Raw genomic sequence first — 17,738 nt, forward strand, 5'->3', positions numbered from 1 at the left:
GTTTGAGAGCGTAGAGGAAAAGACTCACGTTTTAGATATTTAAACTGTAGTAACCATTTAACAGCGCATACTAACGATAATGTTGTTGTATTGACCTCTTCAACATCACATATTTACGGTAGCACTGTTGTATAGACATCTTCAACAGCACATATTAACGATTGCGATGTTGGTGTGTATCCAACTATACACAACTTATATTATAAACACAGCCTCTTCCACAACGCATATTTAAAGTAGCATTGTTGTATCAACATCTTCAATAGCGCATATTAAGGATTACGCTGTTGTTGCGTATCCATCTTTTTACTACTTATTTTCATTAACACATCAATAGTGCTACCTAGATGTGGCACTAGTGATTAAAATATAATTGACAGTGCTATCTGAATTATACTTTGTTGAATAAAATCTAATTGACAACGCATTCGTAATTATGCGTTGTTAAACTAAACTCATTTTCCAAATTTACAGCGTATTCGTAGTTATCCGCTGTTAAATTAACATTTTACATAACTGGAAAATATTTATACAACATGAATTACTTAAATTAACATGAAGTTGTCATAGAGTAAATTATTACTATATAATTGTGTTTATTAATACGAAACTGGATAAAATATTAAACATTATATTTTGTTAATTTGTTTTTGTATTTATTAAGTATTGATAATTTGTTTATTGTGTTTATTAATATGGAACGTTGCAAAAATATTAAAGAGAATAATCATCCAAATAATTAACAAAATACAAAAATTAACATCCAAAATATAGTTTTATTATTCATATAGAGAGGCAAAATACATTATAATGAACTAAATGATTTGATACTTGCGAATATAATGAACTAAATGATTTGGTAGAAGAAGAAATAATATTGTCCACACTTTTTTTCTCTACTTCTCTATACAAATCTTGTACAGTTCATTGATTTCCTTTTAAAATCTGAGTCATTTTCCCATGAAAATTGAATCATTGAAATCAATGAACTTTATGAATTGCTGCAGATGATGAAGGAAAATAATTGAAAAAGATAAATAAAAATTAAAAGAGCTCAATGAACTAAATAATTCATTCCCCTTTTCGTTTTATTTACTTTCAATTGCTTCATTTCACGCGAATCTTGTATGACAACAACCTTCCTTCTGAAATCAAAACTTGTTCAAAACCTCATTGACGTGATTCTGAAATAGAAACACAATTTTTTCCTCGACTCCTCTATACAAATTTGGGTGTTTTTTGTCTTTTTCACTCTTTGTAGTATTGCTCTTTTTATTACTACTTTATGTTTTCTTCCTCCTATCTTCATGAACATACTCTTATAGAAATACATATTCTTAGGCTCTAAGCTTACTGATGAATTAGAACATTGAGTGAACCACAATATTTATAGATGAGAGCAACTATTAATATTTCAACAAACGAAGAAACGTATAACCAATTAACCATTAATATTTCAACAACCAAGAAACGCATAACCACTTCACCATTAATATTTCAACAAACGACGAGACGCATTACTACTCCACCATTAATTTCTCGGACGCTTAAAAAGTCATAAAAAATCAACAGCGCATAATTAAGCAAGCGCAGTTACTATGTCATCTTCAACAGCGCTTCCTTGAATATGCGATGTTGCATATATTCTCATCAACAACACTTTCTATCAAATGCACTGTTAAAAATAAATCATTCAAGTCAGCGCTAATGTTACTAATGTTCAACAGCGCATTGTCAAGAATGCGCTGTTGAACTTACACAAATTGACAACGCCTGTTTTATTATGCGTTGTTGATATTCTTCCGCCTCATTTTCAACAGCGTCGTTCAAAATTCCGCTATTGAATGACCATTGTTTATTACAATATATGTCGTAGTAAATATATGTAAAGGATCAACTCCATTAATTGTATGTATAATTATAATTAATGTTTTAAGTTGCAATTTTTAATATTGTGGTCGGGATTATATTGTTTCCTCAATTTTCCACAATTATGATAATGGAAACTTGACCACAAACATAATCTAAAATAATTAACCTAACTAATTAGAGCAGTATAACATGCATGAAAATATGTGCATACCTAAGAACGTAGCTTGTGCAAGTTGGCTACGTTGGCCGTAAATGAAAATGAAATGAGCATTTTTAAAAAGAGTAAAAACAAGAGAAAAGGGTGGAGGAGGAAGGGAAAGTAATTTGCAATCTTTAGGTATACATGTGGCCAAAAATTATAGTAGAACTTGATTAATTTATTCAAAATTTGATGTTTGAAGATAAAAATAACCACTTGTATTATAAAAGTTTTTAATGTTGAAAGTATATAACTTTTTTTAGAAACCTTGCTTGTTAAGCATCTATGATATAGTTATTAAAAATGCCAAATTAGATTCTCAATTTATTTTAGAAAATTTCTTCACTTGTCACAAGTGGCTTGGTATCTCTTTTGCACTTTCTTATAATTGTGTTGGCCACTTTATGCAACATAGCTCATTATTCAACTAATAATGGAAGAAGAGATGGTCATTGTGACATAATTGTGTGGTCCTTGTAGCTTATATGGAATGAAATTATATTTTCGAATAGGAATTGTCACTTCATGAAACTTTAGGATATGATTTAGGTCATATCTTAAATATGATTTTTTTGCTAACATTTGAACATGATACTTATAGTTTTGTACAGTAATCTGTCAATCTTATTACTCGTTTAGAAGGGTCATAGTTTGTATGTAATAATGAAATTATGAAACACTTTTGTTTAATTTTGATGAAGTGTGAGTGTCAATTTATTTTTTACACTATAACTGCCTAGTAATTAAATATAATTTTTAGAAGAGTCAAATATTTTTAATATTGTTATGATTAATACTGTAGAAATCATTGCGCCAACAATATATTACATGTGAATCCAAACTTTTAATAAAAGGGTAGCTTGAAAAAATTAATACTATATTATATAATTCATTTTAATAGTTTATTTAGCAACTTGTAATTGATTTAAGTGGTGAATGTGTCCTTCATCTATTTTTCTTATTCTTATCTAACCTATAAGTCCATAACTAGCCTGTAATGAATGGAGTTCAAGCAAAACGAAAAGGCACAATGACATGCTAGTGGCTGGAACCAAAACTAAACCTAGTGTACTAAACATGATCAACTGTCTAGCACAAAAAATTTAAAAATCACATAAAAAGTGGTCAAGGCCTCAAAGGGGTTCACTATACATAATCATTTTTTAATATTGAATGGGCACCCCTTGTGCTCGTTTTAATACAATTTTATTTATCGAAAAAAAAATTTAAAACACAAGAGTTGCAGAGTTTGGTCATCCAATTCCTATCTACCTCAAAAGATCAACCCTAGAGGCTAAACCAGTAAATGTTCTGATGCAATGCTGTTATTTGTTGAGAGCAAATACTAAGAATAAGGTATGGGGTGCTACTTTATGTGCAAGCAAGTGTTTTCATCTAAAGCAATGTTATTTTTTAATATATTACATTCTATAATACCTAAATATTTTCTGCAATGTAAGGAACCTGGACATGATTTAGATCACAAGGGGATCCTATATTTGAAGGAATTTTCCTTTCCTTTGAAGTCAAGATTTTATAACACTCATTCTTTTATGATCAACTGGTAAAGAAAAAGATGAAAGGAAATAACAGCTATAAATCACAGAAGCTACTAGCTGACGAATACAACTCTTTTCTGCCAGTATAGAACTTTGGTGTTGTTTTACTATGCTGCTGAAATCCATAGTGAGTAATAATGCAATTCATAAAAGGGAAGAACATTATGATTCTTCTTTTGTTCCAAGTCTTAATATGGTAGCAGTATTATATTGGGTTAAGCTTGTATTGGCCGTACTACACTTGTACTTCATCTAACTAAAGTATTAAGAGAAATGCTAGTATATGGTTAGTGTGATTATAATGACATCATCATCGTCGGCACTCCAGTAGTTAAGAGCAACCACAATATCAAACAACATATTCATTCTTATTTCGATCTCATATATTATTTTATAATTTATTATAACTCTTCATAACATTATTAGTTTACCCTTTCGAGTAGTGGAGACTTGAACACTCCCTCCAATTCATTTGAATAATTGAACTTGATCCCTTTTAGAGGGAAAATGATATTCTTCAATATTTGATATATAAGTTGTTGCTTTCCCTTTTATACTTAGACTTTATTTATGAGTTGAATTTTGAAGGAAAATGAAAAGAAATATAAGACTTGATAGTCATAAAATATACTGATGAAGGGGCTCCAAAGCTTTGATTTTTCCTTCATTCTCATACAAAACTAAATTCATAAATAGACCCTAAAGGGTAAAACTGTCATCATATTATATTTAAGAGATAGAAATGTCGCATCAAGTTATTTTTATTTTGTTTTTCATCTTAGTTTCATCTTTCATCATTCATTTATATTAATATATGACTTATGGTGATGAATAATATGTTTACAATGTAAAAAACACTTTCATTATCACTATATAAATATTGAAAGTTTTGATGACCCAATTTGGGTCATGTAGTTTTACTCTTATTGAGGAGGAATGGAATAGGGGAAAACTTCTGTAGAGACATATCCAATATGTTATATTTGGAGATAGTTGTATTTATGTTTTTTGATGGTATTATTTAAGAACAAATTTTAATTAGAATTGAATTTTAAATGTGTTATTAATATTTTGTTGGTTATCTCTATATAGATACATTTTCACACAAGTTTTTCTGATAGATGGTGTTAAGGTGTTGGCATGGGCTATAATGATCTCCACCCTCATCCATTAAAATTAGTTTGAGAGATAGATTTTGAAGAGGAATGAATGGAAAAAAAATGCTTAAAAGCCATAAAATATAATTGTGGAATGACTCTCAAAGCTTCGATTTCCCTTTCTTCCCAAATTCCAAACAAACCCTAAAGAGACAAATCGAACCAATGGTGGACATCCTTAGTTCTTAGGCTGTTGTGGCAATTAGGCCCAATAAAGAAGTGACTTATTGGTCTGTTCTGTTATTAGGCCATTTTGACCCTGATAACAACAACAATAGTGTTAGACTTTTAGTTGTTACTAGTTCACAATTTCACATATGACAACTCATAACAAGTCATGATTATTCAATTTTCTCTGTCTCTGTTATATATTTTGGATTTAGTCTATTTTTTTCACTTTCTAACTTGTAATTGTACTATTTTTTATGTAAAAATTAATGATGTGATAAAGAAAACAGCAAAACAATATTTTAGATACTAACTAAGGTATTTTAAATTTCCTTGCTTGTGTCGGTTTTATATAACATATATTGTATATAGTGAGAAAGACATGTGTCAGAATGTACATATGAGAATGTTCTTTGTTATTCTCTTTATATACGTTCTTTATGAATTTGTTGTAATTGTTTTCATATAGAAAACGAGGGAAAATTTGAGAAATTTTAAAAACACAAAAACCGGGGAGCTAGTTTTTTTCTCTGTCTAGGTGCTTTATCTAAATTTTGGGGTGTGGATAATGGAACCAGATGAAAATGTTTGCGTAATAAAACCCAAACATGGCTTTGCCGCATTTTTTGTATTTTTTTGTGGTCGACTTTTGAGTTTTGACACGCGCTTACTTATTACCGTTTTCTATTATCGTAAATTCGTAATCTACTAATAATTAATATTTTTTAATAAAACTAAAACTTTGACTGTAATCTCTATATAACTATTTTATAAGTCATGTATTAAAAAGTTTTTTATCCCAAAATATAAGTTATTTTATAATATTTAGATATTGGTGAGGAAAATATATGTATATATTGACAGTAAATAGATTTTAGAATTTGCCAGATATATTCATATATAATTACATTTTCCCTTAATAATTAATAAATTTATAACTTTAAAATATTATATAAATTTTGATCAAATTGGAAACAATATAATTTTAAGTGTTTTCTAAATGTGTGACTTTTTGTGATTGCCTTATAATCTTCCTATTAATTTTTTTAATTTAATATTATTATAATATAAAGAATTTTGATAAAAATATATTAGATAGGGATTATTAATTAACGAAATATAATGATGTGAATAAAATAATCACATTTATTTTAGAGTTTAAAATCTGTGCATTGACAGTGTTATTGGTCTGTTCTGTTATCAGCATATCATTCATCATTGATTTATATTAATTTTATTTTAGAGTCAATGGTGGATGATTGAATGACAGTGTAAAAAACATTTACACTGTCAGTGTATACATATTAAATTATTTATTTTAAGAGTTTGTTATTTACATATTATTTGTAGTATAATATACAATCAATATATTATTCGTCATTTGTATATACTACTTTTATTTCATAATCAAATTAATTAACATATAAATCATCATAATACGCTAATAACATAAATAATTATTATATTGTTATTAGGTAGATATTAAACTATTATTTTAATGATATAAGACTAGTAGGTGGTACATCACGATTTATATTTTTGTTTTTTCTTTGCATTTAGCAATATAATAATAATCATCCTATAAAATAGTTGTGATTTACCAATACAAAACATTCCAAAACTTATTTTCTATAATTGGATAAGCAAAAGTCCACCTTACCTAATTTTTAAACTTCAAGCGGAAACAAAACTTTTCCCTTATAAATTATGTCATTTTAAAATATTTATTTGATGTTATGTTTTATAACCAAATATTCTCATCTTATAGATAAAAACAAATTCATTTTGATATGTGATTATTTTTTTTAACAAATTTCACTTTCGAATATTTATTTGACATTTAACATAGTATAATAATCAAGGATCCAATAAAACTTTACACTAACCAATAACCACATGCTTTGTTGATATTTATTTGAGGTTTTGTAATTTGGAACAACTTACATTATTGAAACAATACTATTTCATAGAAATTAAATTGAACGCATGCTAAATCCATTTTGTAATAAAATAAATTAATTAAATTTATCCATAGTTCTGTGGATGATATTGCTATCTCAAAGTTTGTATCAATGCATCACTTATGTTGTTTGAAGTATATAATATTTTACTCTTTCATTTAACTTTTTGTTAAATACGTTAAAGTCAAAAAAATATGTATGTGCAAATGTAAAAAGTGGAGAAATAATATGTATAATTTCATTAAAATTTAGAGAGAATGTTTGTATAATTTACTTATTGAATAATAATATTTGCAGTTAATACATAAGATGGATAATGGGAGATCAGAAATTTCGTAGTTGAATAATAATACGCATAATAAAATAAAATTCTAAACTAAATCTTGAATGTGAATATCATGTTTATACTCTACTACAGATCTAATAGCCTACAAAGAACATATCAGAATTGAATGAAATTAACACACAAATATAATTATCTGAAACCCATCCTTAACGTTTTTGAAGGTGAAACCACTTGTGCCCTACACCGAGAAATTGAAATTGGTAAAGAAGGAACTGCAGAAACTGAATTACTAACTTGACAGTGGTGGTGGCGATGAGAGAAGTTGAACGTTGAAGAAGAATTGCTGAAGAGATTGGTGATATCAGCAAGAGGAATTCTCTTAGCCTTTCGTTTATTACCACTTCCACTACTCTTGAAAGATGAAACCTTCTTCTGAATTGGATTCTTCTTCTTGCACTTGGCCTTGGTAGCGTTACAAAGTGAAATTGGAGGAGGAATATTCTCTTTGTTATTCTGCTCGAAAACTACGCTGGTGGAGATGAAAGTAGTAGTGGACTCCATTGTTCAGAAATTACAAATTTGAATAGCTGAGAAGAGATATAGTTTGGTTTAGAAGATATGAATGAATATTTGAATATGAGATGATAGGGACATGTTTGGTTCTGGGGAAATATATATATTAGATTGTTAATCGATTTTGGATTGTTTGAAATTGGAAATGAAACAAAAAGAAAGAGGGAGAACGTGAAAATTTTGAGAAATTAGTCAAATTAAAAAATTGTTTTTTTCATTGGAAGCGCTTCTTCTAAAATTTCGGGCGCGGAATCAGATTAAAATATTTGTTTAAAACTCAAACATGACTTTGCCGCTTTTTTTTTGTTTATTTTATTTTATTTTTTTAACCCTTCCTCTCTCGTCAAACTCTGCGTTACAATGAGCAACGCTAATCCCCAAATTCTCGACGAACCTCAAAACCCTAACCCGAAATTCGCAGAACAACAACATGAAGAAGAAGAATCGGACCCACCAATGTCACACCCAGATCCTCAATCTCCCAAAATCTTAACCCTTCTCGATCAAGATCCCCAAATTGGGAACCTTCACGATCTCGATGCTGCTGATTCTAACCCTAATCAGCACCCTAAATGTGAAGATATCGTTATTCAAGATCTGACCCAGGACCTAAACGTGGAAGCGGAGGAACAAGAAGCATCTGATGGTGTCGCCGTCGTATCATCCACCGTCAGTCGTCGAGGTCTGAAGAGGAAGAAATTGGGATCGAAGCGACGAAATGCTCAGGAGAGGCAGCTCCGTAAGAAGCTTAAGGTTCTTGTCGAAACATTAAAACCCATTCCTTTTGTGCCATGTAAAGCTCTCGACTTTGAAAGCCACAAGGTGCTGTTGCAGCATCTTGGAATCTGGGATTTTGTGCATATCGAGTTTGATACCGCGATCCGGGAGGATCTTGTCGCGGAACTCATTGCTAGCTATGGGCAATCTACACGGTGTAGTTATGTCAATGGGTGTAGGATTAATGTGAGTAGGGCTGATCTAGCACGTGCTTTGAAGTTGCCTGTGAAATTGCCTTTGAAGAACACAGCTGCTTTGGTAGAGTCTGTTGAATTGGCTGAATCGATTGCGTTTGTTGAGGAATTGGTGTACACGTGGATGCTTTTGCATGATGATATGTTTGTAATGACAGATGATATTTTGGCATATCTGTTACTAATCAAGGAGGGGCATTTTGAAAAGGTTGATTGGGCTGGTTTGATATGGAACATAATGGAAAAGGAACTGAAAGAGAAGTTGGTGAATTGTTACTATGCATCACATTTGCAGCAGTTGATTAAGACACAACACGGGGAGCTTCTGGAAGAGGCGCCACAGGTGGTGGTGGTAGTGGATGAGTCTAAGGGGAAAGGTGAGGGAGAAGAGGTTGGGGTGAAGGATGAGGAAGGAGAGGATGAGGAAGACGATGATGATGTGAAGGATGAAGTGGATGGTAGCGGTGATGTGAAAATGGGTGGGGTTGATGAGAGTTGGGTTCATGAGTTGGAGGAGAACAAAATTGAATTGAGTCTGGGACTGGATAATGCTGAGAGAGCTGAAGTGGAAAAGGAGCAGGAGCAGGTTGGAGTGGATCAGATAATGGATTTTGAGCCGACTAAGGAAGAACATGGGAAGTGGCTTTTGGATCAGAAGAACAATGTAGGGGAGCCCTTTTTGCTTCCATGTCATACTAGTAATATGAAGGTTATGGATTGTGGGGAAATGAAAGCGGATGAGGGAGAAGAAGGGCAAGATCAGGACAAGGAAGAAGATGTGGAAGAAGACCAGCATGTAGGTGGGTTCCATCTCTCACCGAAGATTATTCCGATGGAGGGTATGCCTTCTGGGAGTCACCTTCAAGCAATGGATGCAGCACGAATGCCTTTTGGTTCCGGTATTGATCTTTGTGACAACCATGTAGGTGATTTTGTCTCTTCTAGAGATAATTGTCATATGATTGCTGGATCTTCACTTTTTGGTAATGGTCACAATAGAGACATTGGCATGGATAATCATAACTCTCACCACTCTCTAAATAGCAGTAACAAGCGGCTTAGAAGTGATAGCCCATGGAATTCTAAGCCAGTTGACATTGAAATGTGCTTTGAGAATATGGAGCATTTGATGGGGAAAGCTAGAATGCTGTATGCAGCAAAAGAACAGGCTTGTATAGAATGTACAAATAATCAGCAAGTCTTGCTTAATGAGCTACAGATGAGAGATAACATGATTGGTCATTTGCATAAAGTAAAAATGGACGATAGTCATAAGATACATCGGCTTGAGAAGGAACTTTATATGAGGACAAGCCTAGTGGAGGGCTACAGAAAGGCTTTGAAGGAAACACAGAAGGCTTTTGCTGAATATAGAGCATCTTGTTCACAAGTCGATGAACCACTTTACAAGGACGTTCCCGGGTCTGGTGGTCTTGTTTTGAGTGTGAAGGAGTTTGAAAAGGAACGTTTGAGGAAGGAAGAAGAAGAAAAGATGGTGATGAGAGATTATGAAAAGAAGTTTAGAGATATTGAAGGAGCTTGGATTAGTAAACTGGAAGGTCATTTGAGCAGTGTTCAATCCCTGGGTAATAGGTTGCTGGTTATTGGGGACAAAGTAAAACATCTGAATGAAGTGATTGCTAAACGCAAGGTTGCAGATTCTCCTGGATGTGCTCCAACAAGTGAAGGACAAACTGCTTAGAATATAAAGTTTATTTTGAAACTGAATCCTAATGATCCGTTTGTGAATTGAGTTTTAGAGGAGAAGGAAGAAAAATTGAAGGCTTCTAAGCCATTTTACAAGTGTATTTCATGGCTTAGAAACATTTTATTTCTTTTCAAAATTCAACTTGCAAATGAATCCCAAGATAATTTCTATCTGGAGTTGTGTGAGGTCAAGTCACAAATGATGTTAGTTCATTTTTTGTCTGCCATCTCTACAGCGTTCTTATTTACTCTTTGTATCCCCTCTAAGTACTGTTGTTTGACCTGGAAAAAGTTGCGCCTAGTTCCCATTGATATCTCATCTTGTCATGACACAAGTGATATCTTTTGTTTGGGGAAGATTGTAGAGATGTTTTAATACTAAATACTAAAATATTTGACATCTTTAAAATATATATTTTCCTGTTTCTGGGATGATCTGATACGGCATTACCAGTTTTACCACAACGTTATTACTATAATCCATAGTTATAAATAATGTACCAATTGTTTAAATCGGTTGAACATACCAATTATGAGACATCCAGGTAAATCGGTGAAAACATGAAATACCAATTAAACTCATTGTTTTTGTCAAAACCAGTCTGAACAAATTTCATATTTTTCAAAATTACATATTAAGGATTTGAACCTAGTTGTATATTATAAATAATAATATCTATAAATTTCTTATATTTATTATAATATATAATTTAATTGGGATGTGGTTTATTTAGTCAATTACTTACTGTACCACTATATGGGCAATTTGATTGATATATTAACCAATATGATATTAACAACAGTTCTATTTTCCCATAGCATGGCTGCACTCAGGATTCCTCTAGTAGAGTTTTATACTCCATTCTGTTGTGTTGATTTTCACATGTCATATATGAGAGAGTACAAATTTCATACTCAAATGTTATATATGAGAGTACAAATTTCATTTTCCATTCTACTTTCCCTAGTGAGGGTGAGGCATAGAGATTGATTGCATTGACTGATATTATTGCTGGGAAAGAGCAATCATGAATCAACCTTTTTTCTCCTTACATAAATAAAATGTAGTACAATTACTAGAAAATTAGTTGACAATAAATTATGAGATGTTAAAATTCTTTTATAGCATTGCATACCAATTAATACTTATACTTCACATACCTAGAGTACATTTTTTGTCCCAAAAAATATATCACTTTATGTGTTGTTCACCTGTGATTGATTAAAAATATATATTTAAGTCAAAAATTTAATAATTAACTATTTTTCTAACCGATTAATCACAAGTGATATAATTTTTAGGACATAATATCTCATCCCAATTTATACAAGGTTATTTTCACTATCTTTTAGCTCATAAATTGGGAGATTGAGTTTTTTTGAGTGAAATTGACAACACAACTCACAACTCTCTGTGCTTCATCCTATGTTAGACTGCATACTATATCCATCTACTTCCATACATAGCCATAGGTAAAACTTAGTAGGATTTTATCATCACAGGAAAATAGTTACTATATACCTACAACTAATTTTGGTGTATGTTTAGATAAGGGAGTTTAGAATCCCATGAATTTCAAACTTAAGGGAACTTAAAGAAGGATTTCAGTTACATTCTTCTATCCAAATATACTCAGATTTGTATAACATATCAGTAAAGTCAAAACAAAACTACACAGATCTACTCTCCAGTTTCTGATATGACACAAGCATCCTCTTGTTTTGTAAATACCTCTATTTTTCAATTTTCTTATACATTGAAGGCTAAAGACTAGAGTGTTTCATAGAGGACATTAATATAAATTTTAAATAAGAGTGTGGTCCAATGAAAAGATTTGCATGGTTAAAGATATAACCACGATTCACTAAAAGCACTTTATTATAGTTTGGACCATAAATTTGTTTAGTATAAAACAAATAATGCTGGATTAGTTCTGCATTTCAATGAAGAATTGTTCAACTGGTAAAATAACATATTTCGTTTGAAAGGTTCAAATTCAGTTTAGTTTCAAGCAATAATTCTGAGGAGACTACTCATTTTCAGTAATTGTGGCCTTTTGCTACAATGTAATTGTCTTTTATTTGACTACTCTTTTGCTACTCATTTTCAGTAATTCAAGCAATATAAACAATGTTGATCCTTGGCCTAATTCATTGTGGCCTTTATCCTCAAATGAAATTTAAACTCTAACTTTTGCCACCTTTGATTATAGGGAAGTATGATAAAGTCATAACACAACAAAAACTGTGCAATAGTTAAAAAAGTTAAAACTATCACCATATACAACTAGAATTGAGTCAACTGAATATTTACACTTTTTTTCTTCAAATAATAAGTCAAATAAAAGACAATTACATCCATAGAAAGCAGTAATGTAAAGTACAACAAAACACAGAGGGGCCAAGACTTCACTGACATACCCTCTTTTCATCCATCCCAACACAACTCCACTAGTCTTTGTTTTCCAACTTGAATTGAAAAAACTCCAAAAACAATAGAAAAAGAATCAAAAGACAACAAATTAAAAAACTCCAACATATACCTCCAACCTAGTCTAGTTAAAGCAGACACAACTGTTCCTTCCTTTCTTTTTTTGATGTCACTGGTGCACATGTGCTTTCCCTTGCATTCCAATCATGTAACTTTGTGCGGTCCCCTTATATAATATAAACACATCATGTGACTATTGCAGTTTGATAACAAAAGCTTACTATACCAACATGGCCTCACTACCCCATAATGTGACTCTTCTCACTGCACATAACTTTCATCAATTGGCCTAATAAAAATTCTCACTACCCAACCAAGTAATATTACATTATACATTCAATAAAAAATTCTGCAATTTCTTTTATAAAAGTAACAAGAATCACAGTATCAAATAATGTAAATAAACTAGCTAGCTAATGTGATCATAGTCTATAGGGTGGGTGAGTCTTCTTGTAAGGTTCAGACATTGATAAGATGCTCCTTTTCAGTCTGAGTATCACATATAGGTTTAGGTGATGGTGACCCTGCAGCATTGTCCATCTTCTTGATGTTTTGTTGGTGGTACACTTGCCTAAGTCTCTCTATCTCACTTTTCAGTGCCTCTTGATGAGCTGCATGTATATCAAATATATATATGATTGGATTAGTCTAAATTTTGTTCAGAAGTATGAGCTTGACACAACGATAAAGTTATTGTTTAGTAACACATTAATATAAAAAGTAACAATCTAGATATTACATTATTTAAAGTGGTGTTAATTAGTCTTAACTACTTGGAGACAAGGCACATGATAAGACTCAGATATAAATATGAGTGCATGCAAACACTTTTTACTAAAATCAATTGAAGTCCATCCCTTTTAAAGTAATGGAAGTATGGAACTATACATATATGCAAACTTTCACAAGAAAAAAGGTAATTAACATTAAACAGTGCAATTTTGTTAATATCCTTTGTTCTAAGTTGGGCTAATTAATTAATTATTAATCCTCCTTCTGAATACTTTGCTATCTTAAGAGTTTGTAAGATTAGTGACACTGTTACTCCATTTTCTTTACGTCATTTTTGCTTTGTCATGGTCTCATCTAATCATTAACATAATGTATCAATTAAAATGTAAACTTATCTATTTTTGCTTTATGTATCATTTTCTTTATGTATCATTTTTGCTTGAAATAATGCTTAATGCACGTCATTGTAGCTCACTTTTTTCCCCCACATAAACTTATCTATATAGCAGCAAAACACAGTGGAAAGGGCTGAGACAGATAAACCCTTTCATATATAACACAGACTATTTGATATTCGATTAAATTTAGATACAAATATTTCAAAACTCAGATTAACTTTATAATACAAAAAATATCCCCAAACAGTTCTTGTTCACATGTTTTGAAGCCTTGAAAATCGAAATTGAACGTGTAACTATTAATTTCCAATTAGCCAATAGTTTTAGCGTTAGAAAAGTCAATAAATAAATAATTCAAATAGCTTATAAGATAAGATAACTTTATATAGATAATGTAGTTTAGTAGCAGATAATACGTAAAGTAATTACCATCTTTGAAAATCTTGTCTTGGGCCAAAGCAGCGATTCTTTGCTTGAGAGCACTGTTGTCTACATTTAGAAGCAAACGTTGATGATCCAAAAATGCAACCCGTGGAGACAGTACTGAAACTTCGGCCTTCATTTTGGTCAACAGCATATATAGGAGAAACAAAAACGAAAGAAAAGAAAACCATATTAATATTATCACCATACCCATCAAATTATTATATGCCATATATGTAGTGAAAGTTACCATCATGAGCATTAAAAATAATTTTATTATAGTCACCTAACATACCTGTAATGAAGTTACATTTCGTTCAAGTTCTGATATGTACTGCAGCTTCCTCACTCTAGATCTTTGTGCAGATTGTCTATTTGCCAAGATTCTGATACAAAACAAGAATTATTATAAGCAGATGATAAAAAATTATATTTTCTGATCTACAGTATGAAGAACATGTTCTCTCGTGCAAAGTCAGAGAATATTACCATCCTCCACAACATTTATAGAAATTTTTACATATTACCTAGCTACCAAGGAAAATATAATTGAACCTTATTCAAGCACTTAAATGTTATTTTATAAACACATACATTAACTGTTTGCTTTAGAAATGAGACTTATGTTTATCCAAATAGATTGTGTCATGATCCAACATGCTCCAATGCAACTTTATCACAAAAAAGATATAATTTGATATGAATGCATATGATTGATTACCTTTTGACCCTCTTTGGATCAGTAATTCTATCATTGGAACAAGTGGCATTATCATTATTGGGACCTTCTGTGATTTCCTGTTTGCATTGGTTTTCATCCTCATCCTCCGATTCATTCTTCAATCCATTCTTCTGATGCTGCTGTTCCTTCTCCTCTTGCTCCTTTTCTTTGTGTTCATCATTGATGCTGTTATGATCAGAAGGGCTAGAAGGGTTTGAGGAGGATAATGTTGTTGGTGGCATCATAGTATGATTCCCAGAAACCTCATCATTGAACATGGACAAGAATTGTTCATCATCAAACCTCTCAAACTGGTTGTGATCATCACCCTTTGGCGCCTCCAAGAAGGTGATGGAGTCACTCACCGATCTCCGGTGGGCACCACGCCTAGCCGAGGAGAAGTCCAAGAACTCATCAACCCATGAAGGATTGTTTTGTTGTTGAAGATGATGTTGATGATTATTGTTTGCAGCATTTGGTGGCATGCTTGTGAGAGAAGGTATCTTTTGGTGAGAAGATAATTCTGGCCAACTTGGTTGCATGTTTGGAATCTTTGGTGGCAATTGTGCCATTTTGAGTTTGAGTCACAAACACACACACACAAGAATATGAAGAAAAAGTACAAAGGGTAGAGGACTATTTAACCAAACACAAAACTTGGAAACCACCTTAGATGCAATGTGTATTAGACAAATTAAATTTAATGTTATGCTATATATAATGTGTATGCACCACAAAAACCAAATGAAAGATGCTCACAAATGAGAGAAGAAATGAATGATGGATGGATGAAATCACCTAAACATTGAACAAAACCAATGAGCCTCTAACAAAGCCTTTTTATGAACACATGTCCAGAAACCACAGGGAATGTTAGAGGGAAGAAAGCCACAAGAAGAAAACAATACTACACCATAATAAATATTATATAATCAACATCACCTTTTATTCTTATTTTTTTCCAAGTGCATATATAATCTTTTGTTTTATAGTTTTAAAATCCCAATAAATCTTTGGGGTATCTGCATCTATGTGTTTGTGCAGTAGGGTCACATGGAGGGGAGAGAGAGAGTTTTAGGACAGCTATGAACAGCTGGGAGGAGAAAGGGGTTGGGTATCCTGTACCCTAATACTAGCAAGAGATAATAAAAATAATTTGTTTTCTAAAATAATAGAGAAATCAGGATCACTAATTTTTTTTTATTATCAACATATAAAAATCTGAGTTTAATATTAGATTCTTTAGTAATAGAGAGGATCACAACCTTTCCTTTAACTTAGTGGCATTATTGGAAAGTGGGCAGTGGGTTTAATAATAATAATAACTAGTGGGAATCAGCCACCACGTGCCCTTATGACCTTTTTAGTGTGATGCCCTTTATATAATAATATAATAATAGTTTCATCATTTTATCCACTAATTTTAACCATTCCAAGGTTGATTCCACTCTATTAACAAATTTGAGTTACTATTTTGGTGGTACATTGCATGATAAACATAAGTTTACTTAACCCATCTATAGAAGAGTTGGTTTGACTACCTAACTAATTTGCTTGTTCAAGTTTATCTCTTACATCGATTAGACTTAATGGAGGATTAATAATGTTAATCTGATAAGTAAACCAAATTAGTTATGTTTGAAATGGGACTAATAGGACTCAATTGAAGATGAAAACAAATCATTAGGTAACTGATTTGAATGAATGATTGATGTTGAAGTTCTATAAATTTTTCAAAGAATTAATGTCTCCAGTATTAGTATGCATGACCACCCAACTTGAGGAGTGACCTTAAATAAATAATCAACTCAAAGGGTACTGGATGAAGATTATGACATATAGTTTATATAAGTATTAATCATTTACCTTTTGTATTTGAACTCGATTAATCATTTAGCTAGTTCTTATAGCAGTTTAATAAAACATAAAAATGATAGGTGCAGTAATTGAGATAAGTAGTAATTAATTGTGTAGACTAGTGGAGTTTGAGGCATGAGCTGTGAAAGATAGGGCTTCTATAAAGAAACATCTTATGCACCCATGTGAACTGTTTGCATGCACTATATGCTTTCTTTTGCTTTGTCCACAAACCATTCCCACATGTAGGGTAGGTATATAATTTTGCCCTCTCTTTCTATGTGTTTCTAGGTACCTTCTTCCACATGATCTTATCTTAACTACAATATTCATGTTACTTCTAATGGAAAAAATAGTGTCAATAGAGTACTATCTCCATTGTTGGACTTCATATTAATTAATTGCATTTATTTATGTGGTTTTTTTGTCTTCCCCTCTGAGATATAAAGTTATTATTAAGAGTAAAAAACTGAAAAACAGCAAGGTCCAATTAGTAAGGTACTATATATATATATCAGAATTCAGGCATATAAGTTAAAATCTATTAAAACTCCCATTGACAAGTTGTATGTTATAGTAGTGTAGATGGATAAACCACAATAGGAGTTGAAGGGTCATAATTTACTGAGTTTTATTGTGAATCTCACTACCCTTTTGTGTGAT

At 31.6% G+C, this 17,738-nt stretch overlaps 2 protein-coding genes across 5 annotated transcripts; one reads left to right on the forward strand and one right to left on the reverse strand.

The window, feature by feature from the left end:
- Positions 8,032–10,852, forward strand: LOC109355279. 2 transcript variants are annotated; one of them, XM_019598347.1, is made up of 2 exons: positions 8,032–9,137; positions 9,171–10,852. In XM_019598347.1, the coding sequence occupies exons 1-2, from the start codon at positions 8,136–8,138 to the stop codon at positions 10,446–10,448; spliced, it is 2,280 nt and encodes a 759-aa protein (XP_019453892.1). In that variant the 5' UTR covers positions 8,032–8,135; the 3' UTR covers positions 10,449–10,852. The 2 variants fall into 2 exon arrangements, with proteins under 2 accessions (XP_019453892.1, XP_019453893.1); XM_019598348.1 differs by having other exon boundaries at positions 8,032–9,092; positions 9,129–10,852.
- On the reverse strand, positions 12,747–16,290 carry LOC109355162 (basic leucine zipper 61-like). 3 transcript variants are annotated; one of them, XR_002108633.1, is made up of 5 exons: positions 15,219–16,283; positions 14,793–14,883; positions 14,504–14,630; positions 13,098–13,555; positions 12,747–13,041 (listed from the first exon to the last, which is right to left on the reverse strand). XR_002108633.1 is itself a non-coding variant. In XM_019598140.1 (4 exons), the coding sequence occupies exons 1-4, from the start codon at positions 15,788–15,790 to the stop codon at positions 13,404–13,406; spliced, it is 942 nt and encodes a 313-aa protein (XP_019453685.1). In that variant the 5' UTR covers positions 15,791–16,283; the 3' UTR covers positions 12,747–13,403. The 3 variants fall into 3 exon arrangements, 2 of the variants coding, with proteins under 2 accessions (XP_019453685.1, XP_019453686.1); XM_019598140.1 differs by having other exon boundaries at positions 12,747–13,555; XM_019598141.1 differs by lacking the exons at positions 12,747–13,041; positions 13,098–13,555 and adding an exon at positions 14,133–14,158 and having other exon boundaries at positions 14,480–14,630; positions 15,219–16,290.

This window comes from Lupinus angustifolius, chromosome LG08, assembly GCF_001865875.1.
Source record: "Lupinus angustifolius cultivar Tanjil chromosome LG08, LupAngTanjil_v1.0, whole genome shotgun sequence".
Taxonomy (NCBI): Eukaryota; Viridiplantae; Streptophyta; class Magnoliopsida; order Fabales; family Fabaceae; genus Lupinus; species Lupinus angustifolius.

Coding starts and splice junctions, on each gene's coding strand:
- LOC109355279 (XM_019598347.1), top strand. CDS start 8,136: ATGAGCAACGCTAATCCCCAAATTCTCGACGAACCTCAAAACCCTAAC. Junction 9,138..9,170: donor GGAAAGGTGAGGGAGAAGAG/GTTGGGGTGAAG, acceptor GGAGAGGATGAG/GAAGACGATGATGATGTGAA.
- LOC109355162 (XM_019598140.1), bottom strand. CDS start 15,790: ATGGCACAATTGCCACCAAAGATTCCAAACATGCAACCAAGTTGGCCA. Junction 14,631..14,792: donor GAAATGTAACTTCATTACAG/GTATGTTAGGTG, acceptor ACCAAAATGAAG/GCCGAAGTTTCAGTACTGTC. Junction 13,556..14,503: donor AGACAAGATTTTCAAAGATG/GTAATTACTTTA, acceptor ATATACATGCAG/CTCATCAAGAGGCACTGAAA.